The sequence below is a fragment of the Monopterus albus genome, unplaced genomic scaffold (genome assembly GCF_001952655.1).
Source record: "Monopterus albus unplaced genomic scaffold, M_albus_1.0 scaffold489.1, whole genome shotgun sequence".
NCBI classification, from domain to species: domain Eukaryota; kingdom Metazoa; phylum Chordata; class Actinopteri; order Synbranchiformes; family Synbranchidae; genus Monopterus; species Monopterus albus.
In genome coordinates this window covers 57,417-76,252 of record NW_018128369.1, presented here as the reverse complement: position 1 = coordinate 76,252, position 18,836 = coordinate 57,417, and the positions used below count along the sequence as shown (strand labels likewise).

General features: G+C 40.2%; 1 protein-coding gene across 1 annotated transcript; it reads left to right on the top strand.

Annotated features, from left to right (window-relative positions):
* The first annotated feature begins 193 nt into the window (after nucleotides 1-193).
* LOC109952730 (protein O-GlcNAcase) lies at nucleotides 194-18,639 on the top strand. Its single transcript, XM_020587939.1, has 17 exons — nucleotides 194-365; nucleotides 2,483-2,534; nucleotides 4,387-4,484; nucleotides 5,170-5,300; nucleotides 5,394-5,565; nucleotides 5,679-5,777; nucleotides 6,497-6,766; nucleotides 7,780-7,866; nucleotides 8,076-8,551; nucleotides 8,766-8,940; nucleotides 9,189-9,245; nucleotides 9,637-9,722; nucleotides 9,851-9,955; nucleotides 14,006-14,097; nucleotides 14,227-14,416; nucleotides 15,996-16,155; nucleotides 16,458-18,639. The coding sequence occupies exons 1-17, from the start codon at nucleotides 326-328 to the stop codon at nucleotides 16,592-16,594; spliced, it is 2,427 nt and encodes an 808-aa protein (XP_020443595.1). The 5' UTR covers nucleotides 194-325; the 3' UTR covers nucleotides 16,595-18,639.
* Nucleotides 18,640-18,836: the final 197 nt, after the last annotated feature.

Sequence of the window (18,836 nt, the reverse complement as noted above, 5' to 3'; positions counted from 1 at the left end):
CCTCATGTAAAGGGTCAGGTTTTGAAATTAGGTTTTGATATTTTTAATCTTTGAGAAGTGTTATTATGATAATCACGTGACTATACCTGCACCTTTTGTGTTGGAAAGTTGGAGCTTCCGCTGAGCACCTGAACGCAGCACGACAGCTAGGGCGATGTACAGTAGAGAGAAGGAGAGGGGGAGGAGGAGGAGGAGGAAGCAGACGGAGGATAGCCATGTATAATATACCGGGTATCTAAACCGACAGACGGGGACAGCATCTCGTCTTCCCTCGCTCGTTAGGAGCCGACTGGAAGCGGAGGGAGGCAGCGGGGCTGAGGGAAAGATGGAGGAGAAGAAGCAGTTTCTTTGTGGGGTGGTGGAAGGTAAGAGCAGCCGACTTCATATCTGACCCCGTCAGATCATGTGACTTTTCTCTCACCTCGGCTAGATGATTTTGAATAGACCATCGTTTGACCTATATTTGCAACCCAGCCTGTTCTCATCTGCTGCCGGTGCGGGAGTAGTAATAGCCTACTCTATGTTAATGACACTGACATACATAGGATGTCAAGATCTTTATGAGATGATGTGGTGGTGATCAGTCAGGCTTGAAGTGCAAATCAAAGAGCTGGCGGTGAAAAGCTTTCAATAAAGTCAGGTTGACAAGCTGCAGCCAAAAGGAAGAATATACTCAGCACAATGGCTGGTGGTAATGAAGCCCGTGATGGAGATGATGATAATGATACTAATGGTGAAGAAGAAGAAGATTTTAGGGGTTGAAATGAAGATGCTGTGATGATGTTGATCATGGTAATGAGGGTGAGAACGATTAAGATAAGATGAAGAAGTGATGGGGATAGTGATAAAGAAGAGGAGGACAAAACCACAGCACTAGTATAATATTAATGATGGTACAGGTTATGACAATGGCAACGCAGCAGACACAATAGGAAACGCTGAAGAAGAAGCTGACAATGATAGCTGCTACAGAAGAAAGGTGGGATTGTGACATACCTGACCCATTACCCACCCCCTCACCTGACAACCACACATACACAGTGTGAAGAATGTTGTATGCAGGGTGTGATAAAGTAATTAATGGAATAGTAAGATACTGTAAGGTGCAATGGGGTACAATAAAAAACATTTGAAATGCTTAGTTTATTTCACAGTCCTGGAAATAAATATTAACTATTCTGTGAAATAAAATCTGATGGGTTTCAAATGTTTTTCACAAGACAACTATTGCAATCCATATACATTTAATACATGTTTGGTTAGTGAGTGTGGGTGATAAACCAGATTTGTTCTGCCATATCTATCTATCTATCTATCTATCTATCTATCTATCTATCTATCTATACATACATACACACACACACACACACACACACACACACACACACACACACACACACATATATATACTATTACATTTTTAATTGTAATGTGTTGAATCAAGTTAATTTTATAATTTGCTATCACAAACACTGACATTTTCTGTAAGTTGACTGACTGAATGTTTCAGCACTGGAATTTGCTTTTCCTCAGCTTTTCTCAGCTTTGTGAATCTCAGTTAATTCTGCTTTTATACCCTTTTAGAATAGGTTTATTTTAGGATTATTATGGAAATTCATATTGTAGTGACAATAGAACTGTGTCCCATCATGCATCTCTAGCACAAACCCTCATACCTTATTACCAATTCTTTGTGAACCCTCCAAAATCTGTGTGTCTCTCCCATGTGGTGGTATCCAACAGTTAGTAATTGGATTTGGCTTAGTGTGGAGCACTGCACAGACACACGTATGTAAATCACATCAAAATACAGCCTCTCTATGGGCATGCAGGAGAAAGCATTCCAGGTTGTTAGTGGGTCCTTTATTTCTCACTATGACCCACTTACTGTACCCATATACCCGAGTGCACACTCACACACACTGACATATTCAAAAACAAAAAGGAGGAAGAGAGGCACTGGAGATGCTCCCATTTCTAAAAATAGACTGTGATAGAGAGTGCAGCTGGAGACGAATTATGCTTCTGCCAGACACAGAGTAGATATGAACAAGTAAGTACTGGGAGACCTTGCATCAGTTTATGTCCCAATACATACAGCTCTGTAGCTGTAATGTCAGCAAATACTGTCATCAAGCTGTAACAAAGTGGAGTTTGTCATTTATTGCAGAGCTACAGAGTTACATATACCCTTGCTACATGCTGTGGTATGCCGTGGTGCATGTTCAGTGACCACCTGCAGATTAACATTTGCAGCAAAGATATCAACATTTATTATACAGCTGATTTTATTTACTGCTTCAATATCAATAATATCAATATATTAAAGCATACCATAAACAGATCAGTAAGAGAAGTGTGTCTCCTACATGGCTTTGTAGAGCTGATCAGTGCTCTAGGTGTTTCATTATGTCAGTGATCATGTATGAAGGCGTGGAAATATACAGGTATGTATGCACTCATTTTATGTGTTTATCTGCAGGTTTCTATGGGAGGCCTTGGTCTATGGATCAGAGGAAAGTTCTCTTCCAATGGTAAGCCTACCACCACACTGTTATAAACCTAGTGTCTGCAAGCCTTGTTTACTCTATGTATGTCAACACAGGTGTCAATGCATGTCTTGTTAACTTCATCAGCAGATGTTTTTGAGCTGTTGTTCTTCTTCATATGAATGTGCTGAGCTCAGGAGCTACTGACCTGATGCCTGTGGGCTATATGGAGTTGTACACCTCTGTTTCAGTGCCAGGAGGGCATGAGAGAAATCACTGACGCGGAATGACTCCGTGGCAAAGGGCAGGCTCATCATCAGTCCTGACTCAGCTATTGGTGACAGGAAGGGGGGAGGAAGGGGGCAGACAGGATTTGCTGTGTCTTGTAGTGGAGTTATACAGACTGGGAAAATGTCTCAATAACGATTCGACGGATTGCCATAAAATTTGGTACACACATTCATGCCCCCCTCAAGAAGAATCATTGTCACTTTTAGTGATCCTTTAACGTTTAGCTCCTCATCTAGCACCTTGAGCATTTTAAATTACTATTTGTCCAATACTTTTTTCAAAGACCAACTAATTCCCATCAGCCTCAGCTGTACTTCGTGATTAGTACTAATTAGCAAATGTTAGCATGATAACACGTAAACCTAGGGAGGACATGGTACACATTATACTGAAACTGTCTTACAATATTGTTATCATTGTGAGCATGTTATCATGTTGAACTTTAGCTCCTACATGTGAGTGAAACTACATAAATCCCTGTTGAGAGCTGTGACATAGTTCTGCAGCTCCACTTCCAATAGTAACAGTCGTCTGCATCCCCAAAGAAAAGCTGTTCCCTCTGCTCTCTGCTTTCCACTGCTCTTAAACATACAGAGCAAATCATTACACTGCAATGGTTCTCTTCCTATTCATATTATGATTTGATAGTATTTGTAATAAAAACATACAGTCTGCAGCGATGCCCAGGCCACTATAATAAAACCTCAAACGTATATTGATTTTCAGATAATATATGATTTATGATGTTGTCTGTATACTATAGATGCAGCAGCTCTGCTGAACAGGCCATGAATTTTAAACTTTGCCAGTGTAACAGCGGATGAGTGTGTGGGCTCCTGGTTTATTTATAGGTCGGCTTTTTTTGAGACTCAAATGTGGGGTGCAGGCAAAATTCATAAATGAGCGTTGCGTAAGATTGGCAGAATAGTGGATGGGTGTACAGTATGTCAGTGTGTGTGTGTGTGTGTGTCTGTGTGCTTGAGAGAGGTACTGTAGGTTGCAGCTTTGTGGAGGCGACTTACATACCATCTGTCGAGGAAATGAAGCAGAGAGAGAGTGAGAAACACAGTCCACCCACAAGTAACAGGAAAGACGAGAGCTGGTCCACGTCCTCATAAGGAGAGCGAGAGAAAGCCAGATTCATGCTTTTATATGTGCGTGTGTTTGTGCATGCTGATGCAGATATTGGATCACTTCTAGTACTATGCTCTATAATTCAAGAGGTTGTTTCCTGTAACTCAGGCGGCCGATGGAGCCCTACGATCAATACAGTGAATGTATTTTGTTGCTGCTTGTTGGCTTTATTTTTTCCCTTCTGTCCTTGTCTTACTTCTTCATTCTCAGCTCTGTCTCCCCAGGGCTATGATAAGAATAGCTTATCATGTATTTTAAGTGACTTGCTTGGATAGATGATGCTAGATCCCTTCAGAATCTGCTCAAAAAGCCAGGAGGTGGTTAAGTGAAAAATACAATACTGAGCAAAAAACATGCTAAATTTTAACAACTTTATTTTCCTCCTTGTTCTAAATTCAGATGAAACTGCATTTCAGCATCTTGTTTGCTGTTTTCTCCCAATGCCTCTAATGTTCTTGTCTTTCTGCACCAGGATGCAGCGTTGGGGGCTGAACACCTACCTGTATGGTCCAAAAGATGACCTAAAACACAGACTGTTGTGGAGAGAAGTCTATTCTTCTGAAGAGGAGAGTAAGAACATCCCATTCATCCATCTATCTATATTAGCTATCTGTATTAACTGCAACAAGTATAAAACACTTGAATTCCAAGCCAGACTCTTGTGGGTGGAGTTGCATTGTGGGCAATGTAGGCAACAAAAGAGGCGCTATCTCTGCTTTTGCTGTATCACTTTTTTCAGGAGTTTGACAATGCTACATTAGTACAATGATGCATCAGTGGACTAATAATCATGTCTTTATGATCTGAGGCTCTTTTGACCCCAAAGACTTGAAATATGTGCTGCAGACCGACTACAGTGTAGTGGCAAACCTGGTCTAGACCTGTACCAGAGCTGCCCTAGGATAGTCTCTTTATATTTTATTGTACCCTGGAATACTGAATGGTGTTAGTCTGGAGACATCAGAGCTGAGCTGAATTCCCTTCCATATATGCAAACCTGAGATTAGAAAGAAACATCAGTGTTTATTAATGGTTATCATTCCCAGACATCTGCTAACTTTTTTCGAATTTTTGTTCACATAAGCACTGTGTGACTGACTTTAGCTAAAACTGCTGAGTTATCAGCCTGCTAACATCCATTCAATTTATCACACTCCCTCATGCACCCTCCCTTTTTTATGAGTTAAAATTATAATTTCTCTTCTATTTTGGCCATTATGTCTCATTTAGTCTCCTTCTCCCTCTCCTCCCCCAGGTCAGTTACGTACTCTCATAGCGGAGGCCCAGTCGAGAGGTTTGAGGTTTGTTTACGCCCTCTCTCCTGGTCAGGATATTGTCTTCTCTTCTTCCTGTGACCTGACACTACTCAAACGCAAGCTGAGACAAGTATATAACACACATTAAAATAATTACTACTTTTGAAATGAGCCTATATTTCATTTTTTTCCCTCATGCATAGTCTTTTTTCCCTCTATCTAGGTATCAGACTTGGGTTGCCAGGCATTTGCCATCCTGTTTGATGACATAGATCATTCCATGTGTCAGGCCGACAGTGAGGCCTTCTCTTCATTAGCTCATGCTCAGGTCACAATAACCAATGAGATCTATCAGTTTTTGGGGGAACCACCTGTCTTCCTCTTTTGCCCAACAGGTAGTATTGTCGATGGGAAACTTGTTGTTTGATGCGATTTGATGTCATTTTAATTGGGCTGTTAATAATTTATAAAACTCAATGATAAAACAAATCTGTTTTACTCTCTCTAGAGTACTGCGGTTCTCTGTGTTCTCCCAGTGTATCGAAGTCTCCCTACCTGCAGACTGTTGGAGAGGACCTGCTGCCCAACATAACAGTAATATGGACAGGTGAGGCACATAAATACATTGATATAAATGAATCTATAATTGATGAACTAACTGATTTAACTAACTATAATGAATAAAAATCAAATATGTACACTGTGCCAGTATTCCTGCAGACATAAACCAGAATCATTAAGTAACAACAACAGCTCGGCTTGTGCAAGTGCGAGTACAAATCCGCGTACAACCTCCTCCACAGACCAAAAAAAGATTTAGGTGCACCTCCGCCCACATGCATATGGAAGTACAGTGCACATATACATAAACATTGTCGCCTACTCCCTTTTAGTTTGTTTCAGTTTTATTGCTCATCTCAGAAGCTTTTCTGTGGGAGCCGCTTTAAAGTACCTAAGAGTTTGCATTTTCATTGATAATGTTACTTTGTTGACTTGAATTTTTATGTTTGTTTTCTTATACATACTTGTTACCACGTTTCTTTTCAGACTTGACTTGTTTTGTTCACCCTGGACTCATTTGTAAAGGACAAAAGGCACTGTTTACACAATCAGCATCATGTTTCACATATGGTGGATTTAACTGCATGTCCTCCCGGGGTCACACGTAGAGTGTTTGTTTTGATTAATGAAAAGTTTCAAAGATAAGGTGCAATGAATATATGTTCTGTTGCAAATTGCAGTTTGCATGTCACTTACAGCTCGGCGTGCAAAATATGCAATAAAAAACTATTCAAGAAATAATGCACAGTCACTCTCATTCCACAGGCAGTAAGGTCATAACCAGGAAACTGTCTGTAGACTGTCTAGCTGAGGTGGAGTCTGTCCTCCAGCGCCCGCCGCTCATCTGGGACAACCTGCACGCCAATGACTATGACTCCAGACGTCTCTTCCTGGGTCCTTTCAAGGATCGAGAACCTCAGCTGAAGAGCCATCTAAGAGGCCTGTTACTCAACCCTAACTGCGAGTTTGAGGCCAACTACATCCCACTGCATACACTGGGGAGCTGGTACAGAGCTGGACAGGAGGAGAGGAAAGGTAAAGGCATCGGTGAAGGGAAGGCAGATGGAAGGAGGAAGTAGAAGTAATGAGATAGAAGATGTTCCGGGTTAATAAACTAATACTGGCTCTGCCAGACCACACTCATGTACAGTTAGCCTCATTGCTTCAGGAAACATGCTTAATAACACACTGTTGCTTGGTAACAAACACAGTTTTAACCACTAGGCAGAATATTTGTCTGATAATTCTTAATAAATAAATTAACTTGGAGGAATTAAAGCTCCATCTGTCCTGAACAAAGGCACTCAGTAAGCTCTCTGAAAATAAACATCTCCCTAACACCGAGTCATACTAATCTCATTAACTGCCATCTACTCTCATGGAAAAGTTGATCTGTTCACAGATTCTTTCCATTCCTATTGTTTTCTATTGAAATCATGGAATACTGTCAGACTTTGTGTTAGAAATCTATAACAGTGGAGCTGTAGAAGCCCTTGCATCACCATGATTTGACTTTTGGCTCATATTTATTACATTTAATTTAACGGGACAGTAAAATACATTAGAGCCAGCCAGAAAATAAAGAGGTAACGTGGGAGTTGGATGGAAAACTGTAGGACAGAGAACCATATACTGTAGTGTGTGATGTTCTGAAGAGTAATGGTGGAAGGGGCTGAAGTGGTGGTGGAGGAATACTGTAATTGTGTAGTTTGATGAAGGAAGAAATAAGGGAAAAGAGGACAGAGAAGGCAGAGGGCTTGAAATAGGCTGTAAGGGAGAAGATGAAGGGCAGGCTGAAGCTTGTGATGAGGGATTTTAATGATTACTGTACATGAAATGAAGAGGTATGGGGTGTTGAGAGGGATCTTGCTTTTTGAATTTACTTGTAGTGTGTGTGGTGTGTGTGGTAGGCCTATCCACCAAAACATCTCCACCTGGACTGTAGTGAACATCACAGACTGATTATGTAAAGGACTGTACACTGTGTCTGTATAAATACATTATTTAGAGTCCTTATATATAATAACACAGTGCTGTATATGTTCCAGATGAGGAGTACGAGTACTGCCCTGATAGAGCTCTGTCTGCTGCACTACACGATTGGATGGAGGAACTCAATCAGCCTTTACAAGCAGGTAAAAAATGACTTGGTGTTGTGTTTGAGTGTGTGTGTGTGTGTGTGGTGACTCTGGATTGGACTCAAACCCCTCAGCTGCTCAGTCACTTTCAAGATTTCTGAGTGGACAACTGAAATCAATTCATCTCTTAACTGCATTGTATTAGTACACCAGTGACAACAGGATTTATACTTGGAAAGATGTCATCATTTGTTAATTCACTGTAGGACGACAGAGCACACGAGCAGAGCAGCGTTCCTCTGCAACAGCATCTCGATGCAAAACTCCAGACATATCCAGCTGCCCCTCCACATTCAGAGGGACCACTTCTGTGGCCAAGCTCCCTGTCTTCCCCCTCAACTCCATCTCACCTCCACCATCACCCATTAAGGTTAAGGGGGAGAGGGAGACACAAGAGGGGGAGAAGAAGAGGACCAACCAGCCTAGTCAACAAAATCACCAACCTCCAGCATCCAGACCTGGAGCACCTTCAGGTGGAACCCGGGGACAGAAGGTCCAGGGTCGGGGGCACTGCTGTGCAAAGGGCATGCTAAGTGAGTCCCAGGTGCGGCTGCTGGTGGGTCTTCACTATCTGCCACATGAACATGGCCCATCTGCCCAGAAACTAATACAGGACCTGACCTGGCTGAAAACAAACTGCCACCTGGTCGGTGCTAACAGCAAGAAGGCAGCGGCTCAGAAGGTTGGTGTTTGTTTTGTGTGGAGTTCTTGTTGGCAGAATTTTAATTTGTGTTTGTGACAGTCTCTATTTCAGTATCTTATTCGGGTACCAATACTAATTGTTGCCTCAACCTCTGCATTAGTCCAGCATGAGTGGTTTCTGTGAGAGCATGATACTCACAGTAGCAGTGTCCATATGACTTTGTTGCATATATGTATGTACTGTATATCTCTAGGCTGATGAGTGGCGTGGCCGGGCCTCCAGGTTCCTGTCTCTTTGTGAAGACATAGCACAGCTCCACTGCAGCGTGGTGGGTGGGGCCAACAGGGCGGTGCTCTACGACCTTTACCCTTATGTGTGGGACCTGAGGAACACAGCTCTGGTGGCAAAGGCCTTCATATGTTGGCTAGGTAAGGACACAGAGATGAAAGCAGGAAAAATAATGGAAAATAGAGTGGTCTAATGTGATTTACTGAACTACTGTATTTGGTGTTGGTTCTATTGTTATACTATCTTTGTACTGTGCAGTACTGTATTATGTTATTCTTTGATATGATATAAAGTATTATGCTATACTCTGTTACAGTCTCCAAATTAAGCTATTGTATAGTATAGTATCTCTTTTGTTTCACCCCACCCACACACTTGCTTCAATCAGATGGGCGAGTGATGAGTGACAGCTCCACCCTGGGCTCCTGGAGGAGCTGCTTCCACTGTGAGTGACCTTTATGCTCTTTGTCACTAACTACATGTAGCCTCTGCTGCGCAAATCATTCTCATCTCAAGTAAATTCAGTCTGAAAATTTCACTCAGCATTCAGTCATCATTTCTCAGCACTAGCTAGATGGAGTCCTCAGTGAGGACTGAACCATGAGCTACGCTTCAAATATTAACACAGACAAACCTGAAAAAATGAAATAATTGTTGCCAACATCTCCAAACGACATGTAGACCTGTAAAACACCGAACTTTAATGCCGACATTGAATATTTCAAGCAGGTTTAATTTTGTAATAATTTTCCATCTTTGCTGATACATTTCCTGGCATTTCATTAGACCTAAGCTCGTGAAGTCACCGTAGTGATGGTGGTTCTTGTCTGTGGCAGGGTGTGGCAAGACAACAGGAGCAGAGCTACTGGGAGTGGAGTCAGAGCCATGGGTGTTCAAAGGGGGCGTGTCTGGAGAGGTTCAGGTAGAGTGTGTGTATATCATCATCCATAGATTTACTCATCTTTGTTTATTGTGTATGTGTGCACTCATTTAAAAAAAAAATCATATTATGTGACTTAGTAGCTCAACCCTTTTATATGTGTTGTATAGATGCTTCTCCCTATAGGCAGCAGCAATGAACTCTTCACTCACCCTCCTCCTCTTTTCCCTACCTCTCGTCTCTACAATGTCAGGCCCTACCACATCAAGGACAAGGTAGGAGAAGACACAACCATATATAGAACTGTTTCACACATAAAACAAAAGTATGCAATATTTTTAAAGAGGTGCAGTGAAGAAATGGAACGAAGGTTCATTATACACAATCACTGCATCAGCTGCAAATTTTTAGCGTATCTGGTTTGAAAACTGTATTATTTATCTCTTTAAAACAGGGGTTTTCAACCAGTGGCCTGTGGCCCCTGGTGGTCTGTGAAGGCATTGGACGTGGTCCCTTATGATACATTCAATAATGTACTGTAATTTCACTATAGGAATCTTTTTTAAGCAATTCCATCTGCAACCCTCTTCAGGATAAGTTGTATAGATAATGGGTGGAAGCACTGGCAGGTATTACTTGTGGTTTGTGAATAATCTAACAATTAGAAAAGCCAAGATGGATTTCAGGATTAAAATAGTGCCCATCCACTTTATCCATCCCACAGTGGTCCTCAGATTATGTCTTAGTCAAATACTGGTCCCTGGGGCAGAATTACTTGAAAACCCCGTGCTAAACAAATGAATGAGTGGACTACACTGAATATAATGTAATGATGTTAACACATTGATCTCATGTGCTCCTGATGTGTGTTTGTGTGTGTTTTTAAAAAATGTGCATTAATTATTTGTGCTTCTCTGGACTAAAATGACAGCTCAGCATTTTAGTTCCCCGTTGCCATGGTGAATCGTAGTATCGGAGCTCCACTGATGTAACGGATTTTTATAGTTATCACGCACAAGTGCGTAACTCTGAATGAATCACCTCAAGAACTAATTCAGCTGTTCCTGAATCAGAGTTTCTTATCTTAGAGTTAATCAGCCCACAGTTCAGGGTTAAGTTCAGAGTCTGGAACACCCAGCAGCAAACCTGCAGCCTAATTTTCATGATAAAAATGAGAATACAACTAAATAAAAGAACCCTTTGAAAACAAGAAGCATTACTTTGTCACAAGGTTTTCTGAGAAGCTTTGCATCTTAGCTTGGTAGTTTTCTATTTAGACATTATGTGCAGAGAGCCAACTCTCTTGTGGAACTCCATGATGATACCAGCTGGTAAACTGTGGTAAACAAGTGAAATATAAATGCATAAGAAGGTTCAATGAACACTGTGATTATGTTTGTAGGTGTTGTTTCCTTTTCGTAGCAGAGTGCTGTATCTGTATTTCAGACAAACTGAATTTAAAATTATGATGGTGCTAGTTATACATTTAAAACTTATCAAGGTCAAAGGTCAAGGTCAAGTTCAAAGTGTTTATCTGTCATATGCACAGTTAGGAAACGTGTTTCCCTGTACAATGAAATTCTTACTTTACCGTCCACATGAATGCCACAAAATACAAATAAATATAAAGTAGATAAATAACACAAAATCTAAGGCACTTTAAGCAGCAAATGCAGCAATATAATAAAAATATATAAGAATATAATAAGTGAATGTATGCTGCAGGGGAGCAGCATGTGCAGCAGTCAACAGTCAATGTGCAATTATGCATGTGCAGCAGCACTCTCTCAAAACACAATGTTATTTAAACTTTGATGCCAGTAAAGTCATTTGAATTGAGTTGCTTCATATTTCACTTTTTGTTTGTAAAATGACCAGATTCTCATTAGAGCAGCATGTTTTATTTGAACTCATGGTATCTGCCACAATATTATCTGTGGCACAAATTCACATAAATAGTATTATACATAACACGTTAGAGAACACAAGCCTTTTCTCTTTAGTTAATAAAGATAATTACAACAAAGGCAGCACTACCACATGCTCTCAAACTGCCTATGTGTGTAATTTACAGCTAATCAAAGTGATCACACCAACAAAGTTGAAGCTTTAACAGAATCCTACCAAAATATGCTGTTCATAAAAGGATAAAATGCAAGAAATTGACTGAAAAAACTGGTATTATGTCAAAATGTGTTCCCCGTTGAAATATTTCCTACTGTTAAAGTGGTTTCCCTTAGCGCCCCCCTCAGTGGTTAGGGCTAGAATAAGGTTAGGTTCAGGTTAAGTTACTAGGGGGAAACACACTCTGGCATAACACCAGCAAAAATAGCTTGCAAGCCTTTGTCTAGGTTCGGGAGGAGCAGCGTGGGCTAATAATGCTCCTGTGTGCAGTGACCACTTATGTAACTAGCCAACTACTACCCTGCAATAAGCTGCAGTGACTTCTCTGTCCTGTTTTATGATGATCCAGTGTCTTTAGTGGTGTGTCACTGGACCCTGGAGAGCAGTTAACCTACGTTAAGTTAATGTTGAGATGCACCGCACATTGAATGTCTGTTGCTAGATTAATCCACAGGACCATAGACATAATCCCTTTGTCACAGGACAGTGGAGTATGGGCCTCAGTAGCAGGCTATTTGGTTTAATTCAGTTGAAAAATGGCTCCTTTTCATAACGCAAGGATGATATTCAGCAAACAAGATGTGATTTTCTGTTTATACCTTTTTCTCATAATATTATTAAAGCTAATACAGTATGGACCTTCCTCCATCTCTTCATTCTGTTTTTGATTTCCTGCGCTCCGTCTGAGTTTTGTGTGTCTGAACAGTCATGTGACTGAAAACAACCTACTGTATTTCCAAAAATGTTGAACTATCCCTTTAAAGATTAGTTGATTCTTGGAACTTGGAGAGTGTAGTCTGAAAAATAAAACAACTTAAGGTCCACTTACTAGATTTTTTTTTGAGGCTTTAACCATGTTTCATGGCCTTAATTGATGTATTGTGTTTATATATTAGTTTAGTGGCTCAGCAGTTGTCAAGAACTTGGCTAAATCCATGTGGTGAAGAAGACCATGAGGCATGGTTTAAAGCTCCAGTTAACAAACTAGTCTACTTAATATGTTCAGTCATTCATCAGCATAAAGGCAGTGATGTCTCCTCACATTTAAATACTTTTAGTCTGTTACAGTGTGGTTTGATCCTCAGCTTATAATAAAATCTCTGCAGGTCATTTATCATATTTATAACACAGTGACTGTGTGGACATAAAGACAGCCGTCAGCTTGTCAGTCAGTTCCTCTGCACTGTCACAGCTACTGTGCATTACAGCTTTACACCCACCAGACCAAAGTCTGGTGGGTGTAAAGCTGTTTTAATTCAGGCCTACATCTATGAATGATCATTGTTTGTGCTCTTATTGGTCACACTGATAGAACATTTCTATTAGTTAGGCCTATTGATCATTTTGGAGATTATGTGAATAATTCCAAGAGAGAAATGCATCTTAAAAGACTAAAAGATTTAAAATTGACTAAACGCAGTTTAAAATTCTGTTTTTGAATGCACTGTAGGCTGCATATAGCCTTAAAATGTTTTAATTGTATTTGCTATTGTAATTAAATTTGTTCATATACAGTTTTTAAACATGTATTAAACATCTAAAATCCCATTAGTTTTAACCTCAACTCAAACTCCAATCAGTAAAATCATTACTGCTGGATTAGACTCTATAGAGAAATATCTAAATACATGTAGGTTGTCTCTTATCTGTTTGACTTCATCTTCTGCTGCCACTAGCATTTTATCCCATCAGCTTACACACTCCAAATCTGAAAAAGCAAATTTATCACCTTTAAAATTAAACATTAAAATTAACACTTTCCTAGTGTTTATATGGGAACCACTAAAAGGTGTTAAAATAACACTTTTGAAAGTGTTCACATTATTAACACTGTTGCAGTGATAGATAAAAACTCTGTGTTTACGCCTATATAAATAACAAAAACATTAAGTCAGTGTTCGAAGTTCACTCAGAGACACTCATGGAGAAAATGGTCAACACTGCACCGGTTATCAAGTAACAATCACTTGGTGGTGACAATTTACACTACGCTAGTGTTGAACATGCTACTGATATAAGATACATGTTCCACTGGAATTAACACTAGCATATTTTTGGCATCAAGCAAGAATTTGTAGAGCATGTGTTGAATTTGTTGTTGAACTCACACCATCAATTATAAATTTCATTAGGTTTGAAATCACAATCGTCTCTCAAAATCATTTTTAGAAAAATAATCCTTTCATTGTATGTGTGTGTAGGTGGAGTTGTATCGGATGGTCCGCCAGCTTCACCTGAGGACTCAGGGTGGCCAAGAGTCCAATGCTACTCACCCAGATGTCATAGGAGACAGGTGGGGCTTTGAGAGAAAGAAAGAGAAGCAGTAATCCCCTGCATTTCAAAACATCCCCACAATGGATATTTATCATATTAGAACACTACACTCACATTTTTTAAAACAACGATCTTTTCATTTCCCTAGATGTCTCGGACCTTGCCTGGCCTTATCCCCCGAGTACAGCTTCATCCTGGAGGATGAGCTGGGTGTGTGTGGGTGTGTGTTGGGTGTCCTGGATGTGCGCTCCTTTGCAAAGCGGTGCCAGGCCAGCTGGATGCCTGCCATGAGGGACAAATATCCACCCAGAGGAGGGAATACACACCCCAGCACACAGGTAAATATGGCAAGTAGAAGAAGCCAAGAAGTCTCTAAACCCCCCTTTTAATCATTCTGTCATTCTCAAAGGCACAGGAGTGTAACCATATTACAGACAGACACACACAACACACCGGTACAATTATGCACACAAATGTGTAGACATACTGTATCCGCACCTGCAGTCACACCATCTGGATCCCCCTGTGAGGGGATTAATAACCCCTGGAAAGTAGGTGGCACTAGTTTCTGAACATACAAGACATGGCAACCAGAGTTAGCTATTGTGTTACCAGGTGCATGTACAGCAGTGATATAGTTGCAATTAGTAAAAGATATAGTTCAGTGGTTATGGTGGAGAAAAGCATTAGTCATGAACAGTCTAGTTATTTTTCCTCTGTGCAATGGCAAGTACAAACGTGTCCATACTTTATATAGCACTTGACATGAAAGTGCTATATATATTGCTGAAAGTGACATACTTGGTTACAGTGTTTCTGCTGCCCATTATGACACACAGTTCAGCAATTTGAGACAAGGAGTCAGGATTTATCCGCCCGCTCTGTGCATCATGGTGCACACTGGCAGTCCCACTTTGGGTGACTGTCATTCACACTGCAGCCAAAGGTGTACAAGTTTTACAGCTGAAGGTTTTACTTTTTATCAAAGTCAGCCAAACAGCCATGTGAATGGCATCTATACCTGCTTCACTGCACATAGGAACATAGGATCAGTAATTATGTAATCATTTATAGCTGTATTTTCATAGTAATTCACACTGCATTGTATTGTGTCATATTGTATTTTATAAGTGGAAAACTAGGTAGCAAAAACCCTCCTTGCTAGCATTTTCCATGAGAGGAAAAAATGCTCATCAGCTTCTCAGACAGGAAGTACATCAGACTAATTACAGAATTTGTGCCTTCAAAATAAAAGCTGCTAATACACCAGAGACTCTGCTGATGTTACAAAGCTTTGAGTATATGCTCAAAATAAATCTGGGGACATTTTAACTTTATGAATAGTCTTTACACCGTCTGTTTAGATGCCACTGTTCATATAAGATTGCTGGGCAACTTGAAAGTACCCTGGTCTGATGAGATCATAAGACCAACATGGCGCCCCTCGAGGCTGACGTGTTTGCTCGCGCCGCTCTTGAATGTTGGCTTTTTTCTCCTTTTTGTGTGTTTTTTGCTTTTTATGCAGTGCACAAATGTCATGCACTGCTAACATACAAAAGACAGGCATTGATTAATGAGTACAGTCAGTCAAATGTAACTCATTAGTTACATCTAGTGGAAGCTATAAGAACTACAACAACAGAGAACTATGCAGAGCACCCACCGAGTCATTTAAGATGATGAGGATGATAGGACTTTACCTACATTAACATCAGGAAAACATTATAAGAATGTGCTACATACAGTTTGTGAAATGAGGACCCAAATGCAGATAAAACTCAGTGATGAACACTAAATGGGGAAGCAAGGAAAAGCAAACAAGCTCTGACCTGACAAATTGCAACAAAACAAGTCAGGAAGCTGACCGAATGACATGACAGAATGTCCGTCCTTGTGTCTTTGCGTTCCTCCATGTAGGACTTGATCCAACTGATGGAGGAGGACCAGGGTGAGTACCCAGACTCCCTGCTCTACCACTTCCCCTCTCAGCTGCGACTGGACGCCCTGCCTGAGCTGGTGGACGTCAGCGTCAGCCGCACCCTGGTCACTGCCCTCCTCGCAGCACTCAAGGCCAACGGTAAGGCCCGACTCTGGTGTGTATTTACCTTTGATGTCAAAAAAAGAAAGAAGGAAAATATTTAAAGTACCATCAACCCTAGCTGATTAGCTGATGCTAATCCTCATTGAGATTCTGTGGTTGTTAAATGTTTCTTAAAAAGCTAGCGTAGACTCTTCGGTGCTGTATGAGTCATTGTTTTTAAATTAACTATTTACTTTACTTTGTGTATACAGTACAAGTACACATTTGTGTCCAGATGGTGAGTGTTGTCTTCCGTCTTAAAAACAACTTTTATGATCTGTGTTTGTCTGTGTGTGTAGGCTCTCAGGGCGTGTTCTGCGAGGTGCAGCCAACAGACCGTCAGAGACTGGAATTCTTGACAAAGCTAGGTTTCCTGGAGATCCTCAGAGGAGAAGCCAGGAGCAGAGAAGGAGTGGTGCTAGGAAGGCTGCTTTGAACCTAAACACACACACACACATACACAGCACCAGAGCCATGCAAAAACAAATCCATACACAAAGGCACCTACATACACAGAAATATGTTAGAAACACTACATATAGAAGGCTCAGCTTTGGAAAGAAGCAGGATCTGTATTTTCTTTTTTTAAGAGCAAAAACTTCCTTAAAGGACCACTTTGGATTCCTTTGAGTCTGTGTGGAAGTAATAAGGATGAATCCTAAGATTTCTGGGGAATTTACACAATATAAAATAAGCTTTGATTTTAAACCTCTGCAGAGCTCTTCTAATCTTTCTGGGATTCTACTCTTGGCTGAGGATTACAAGATTTAGTCAAGTTTCAAGGTGGTCAACAGCAGAATAGACTAAGATGGGAGCAGAGTGTTAGATCACAGCAGCAGCAAAGTTCTCTGTAACAGTGGATCTAGTCTGTGTTAAGCTAAACTACATATTTACCCTACAGACCTGAGAGTGGTGACAGTTTTCTTATCTGACTCTCTGCAAGAAAGCATATAAACAAATTATTCCTTTAAGTTAACATGAGATATTCTCTCCTCCAGTACCCAAAGCTGCTATGTTGATCTTGTGCTCTGCTTCCATGATTTTCTTGAAAATGTCGTTTTTGTTAAGTTAGGATGTTGTTTCTAGGTTGTGACCAAATCCAGGCATGGCATCACTGTTTACACTTACTTAGCTTAGATGAATGTTTACATGCATGAAGAACAAAACATTGCGTGGCTGTTCACAGAGTAGGACTACTTGTGCTGACATTGACACAAACACACTATTATAATTTCAGTGGAATGTTCTAACATGACCATATTGATGAAAAATGTTTATAGGGCTTTTCTCAACCATCAAGTGTTAGGAGACACCATAACAACACAATGCAAGTGCATGCATGCTAATATTCATCAGGAAAACAAAACAAAATTGCAAAAATAATAGATTTCTGTGCATGAAAACAACACAGACAAACGCCTATCTAAAGTTTACACATAGTTCAATTGGACATACTGTAATACTAAATACCTCTCCTCCATTTAATATCACTTACATAGTTGTTAGATGCTGTAAACATCACATTGCGTGTGCATGGTGTATGTGTGTGTCCTTTGTATGAGTTGTGTGCATGTGTGAGTATGTGCCAGATATAATAAGAGACATTTTGCCTTTATTCTGGACCATGATGAACACAAGCATACAAGCAGACATACACATGCGCACACAGAGTCATGCTAAAATAAGCACAACAGCACTTGGTCAAATCTTCACCTGAAAGTACATACAACTATGAATGTTCATCTTTTTGTAATGCAGCTTGAAAACACACTACTGTTTGTGCAAGTGTTTATATTTCTACTTTAATTTTTTTCTTTTTTATTATTATGCCTGATAATTGCAGCCTGAAAGGCAGTTTTGTATGTTTGTCCTTGTTACCAATCTCCTCCCCGCTGTCTGTGAGAAGCTTCGTGGTAAAATACTCCAGTCCCTGAGCTGAAACGTATGTAAACAAAAAGCACAGAGATGGAAATGCATGATTTAAAAACGGCTTTAGAAAAGATGTCATTGTTTGTCACAGAAGGTTGTCACTTCACCTGTATGGAAAGAATAACTTCTTTAACACTACACCATGATATGTGGTCCAATTTAATACATGGGTGTGTTTGGGAATAGGGATGTGCACGAGGAACATAACTACGTTAAACATGTACACAGGCAACATGAAGCACTGTGGAAAAAGTAAAAATAATGAACAAACCACAGAAAAGTACAATGACTCTTTCATTTAAGAGAACCTTTCATGATAATAACATTAACATGCATTCATGCCACTACATGTATGTATTCATTGGCTCACTGTTTGCCTGCACTGAGGTACAATTTGTTTTTACACCGAGTTCCAGTGGGGTACTGTGTGCTACGTCTATGCAGGAAATGAAAGGGGTTAAAATAATTAGAATAGAATTTAATCGGTTTTTATTGATAACAGTTAAACTGTCATTTTAACAACAAATGATTTTATTGAACTGAATTGTCAATTTTATTCCAATTAAAAGATGTTTTCTTTCCCTTTAACTTGGCTGTTTTTTAATCTGTCGTCATTGGAAATACACTGGCATTACAAGACCAGCTGGGACACTGCTGCAGAGCACAGGAACACTTATTGTAGTAGCACAAGTGGCAAAAACATAGATAAAACCTGCACATTTGATACTTTTATACTGAGGTTTAGATTA

Bases quoted from the DNA above. Each gene is read 5' to 3' on its own strand.
- LOC109952730 (XM_020587939.1), top strand. From the start codon at position 326: ATGGAGGAGAAGAAGCAGTTTCTTTGTGGGGTGGTGGAAG. The intron at 2,535-4,386 runs GTAAGCCTACCA...TTTCTGCACCAG, and splicing joins AGGAAAGTTCTCTTCCAATG to GATGCAGCGTTGGGGGCTGA. The intron at 7,867-8,075 runs GTAAAAAATGAC...AATTCACTGTAG, and splicing joins CAATCAGCCTTTACAAGCAG to GACGACAGAGCACACGAGCA.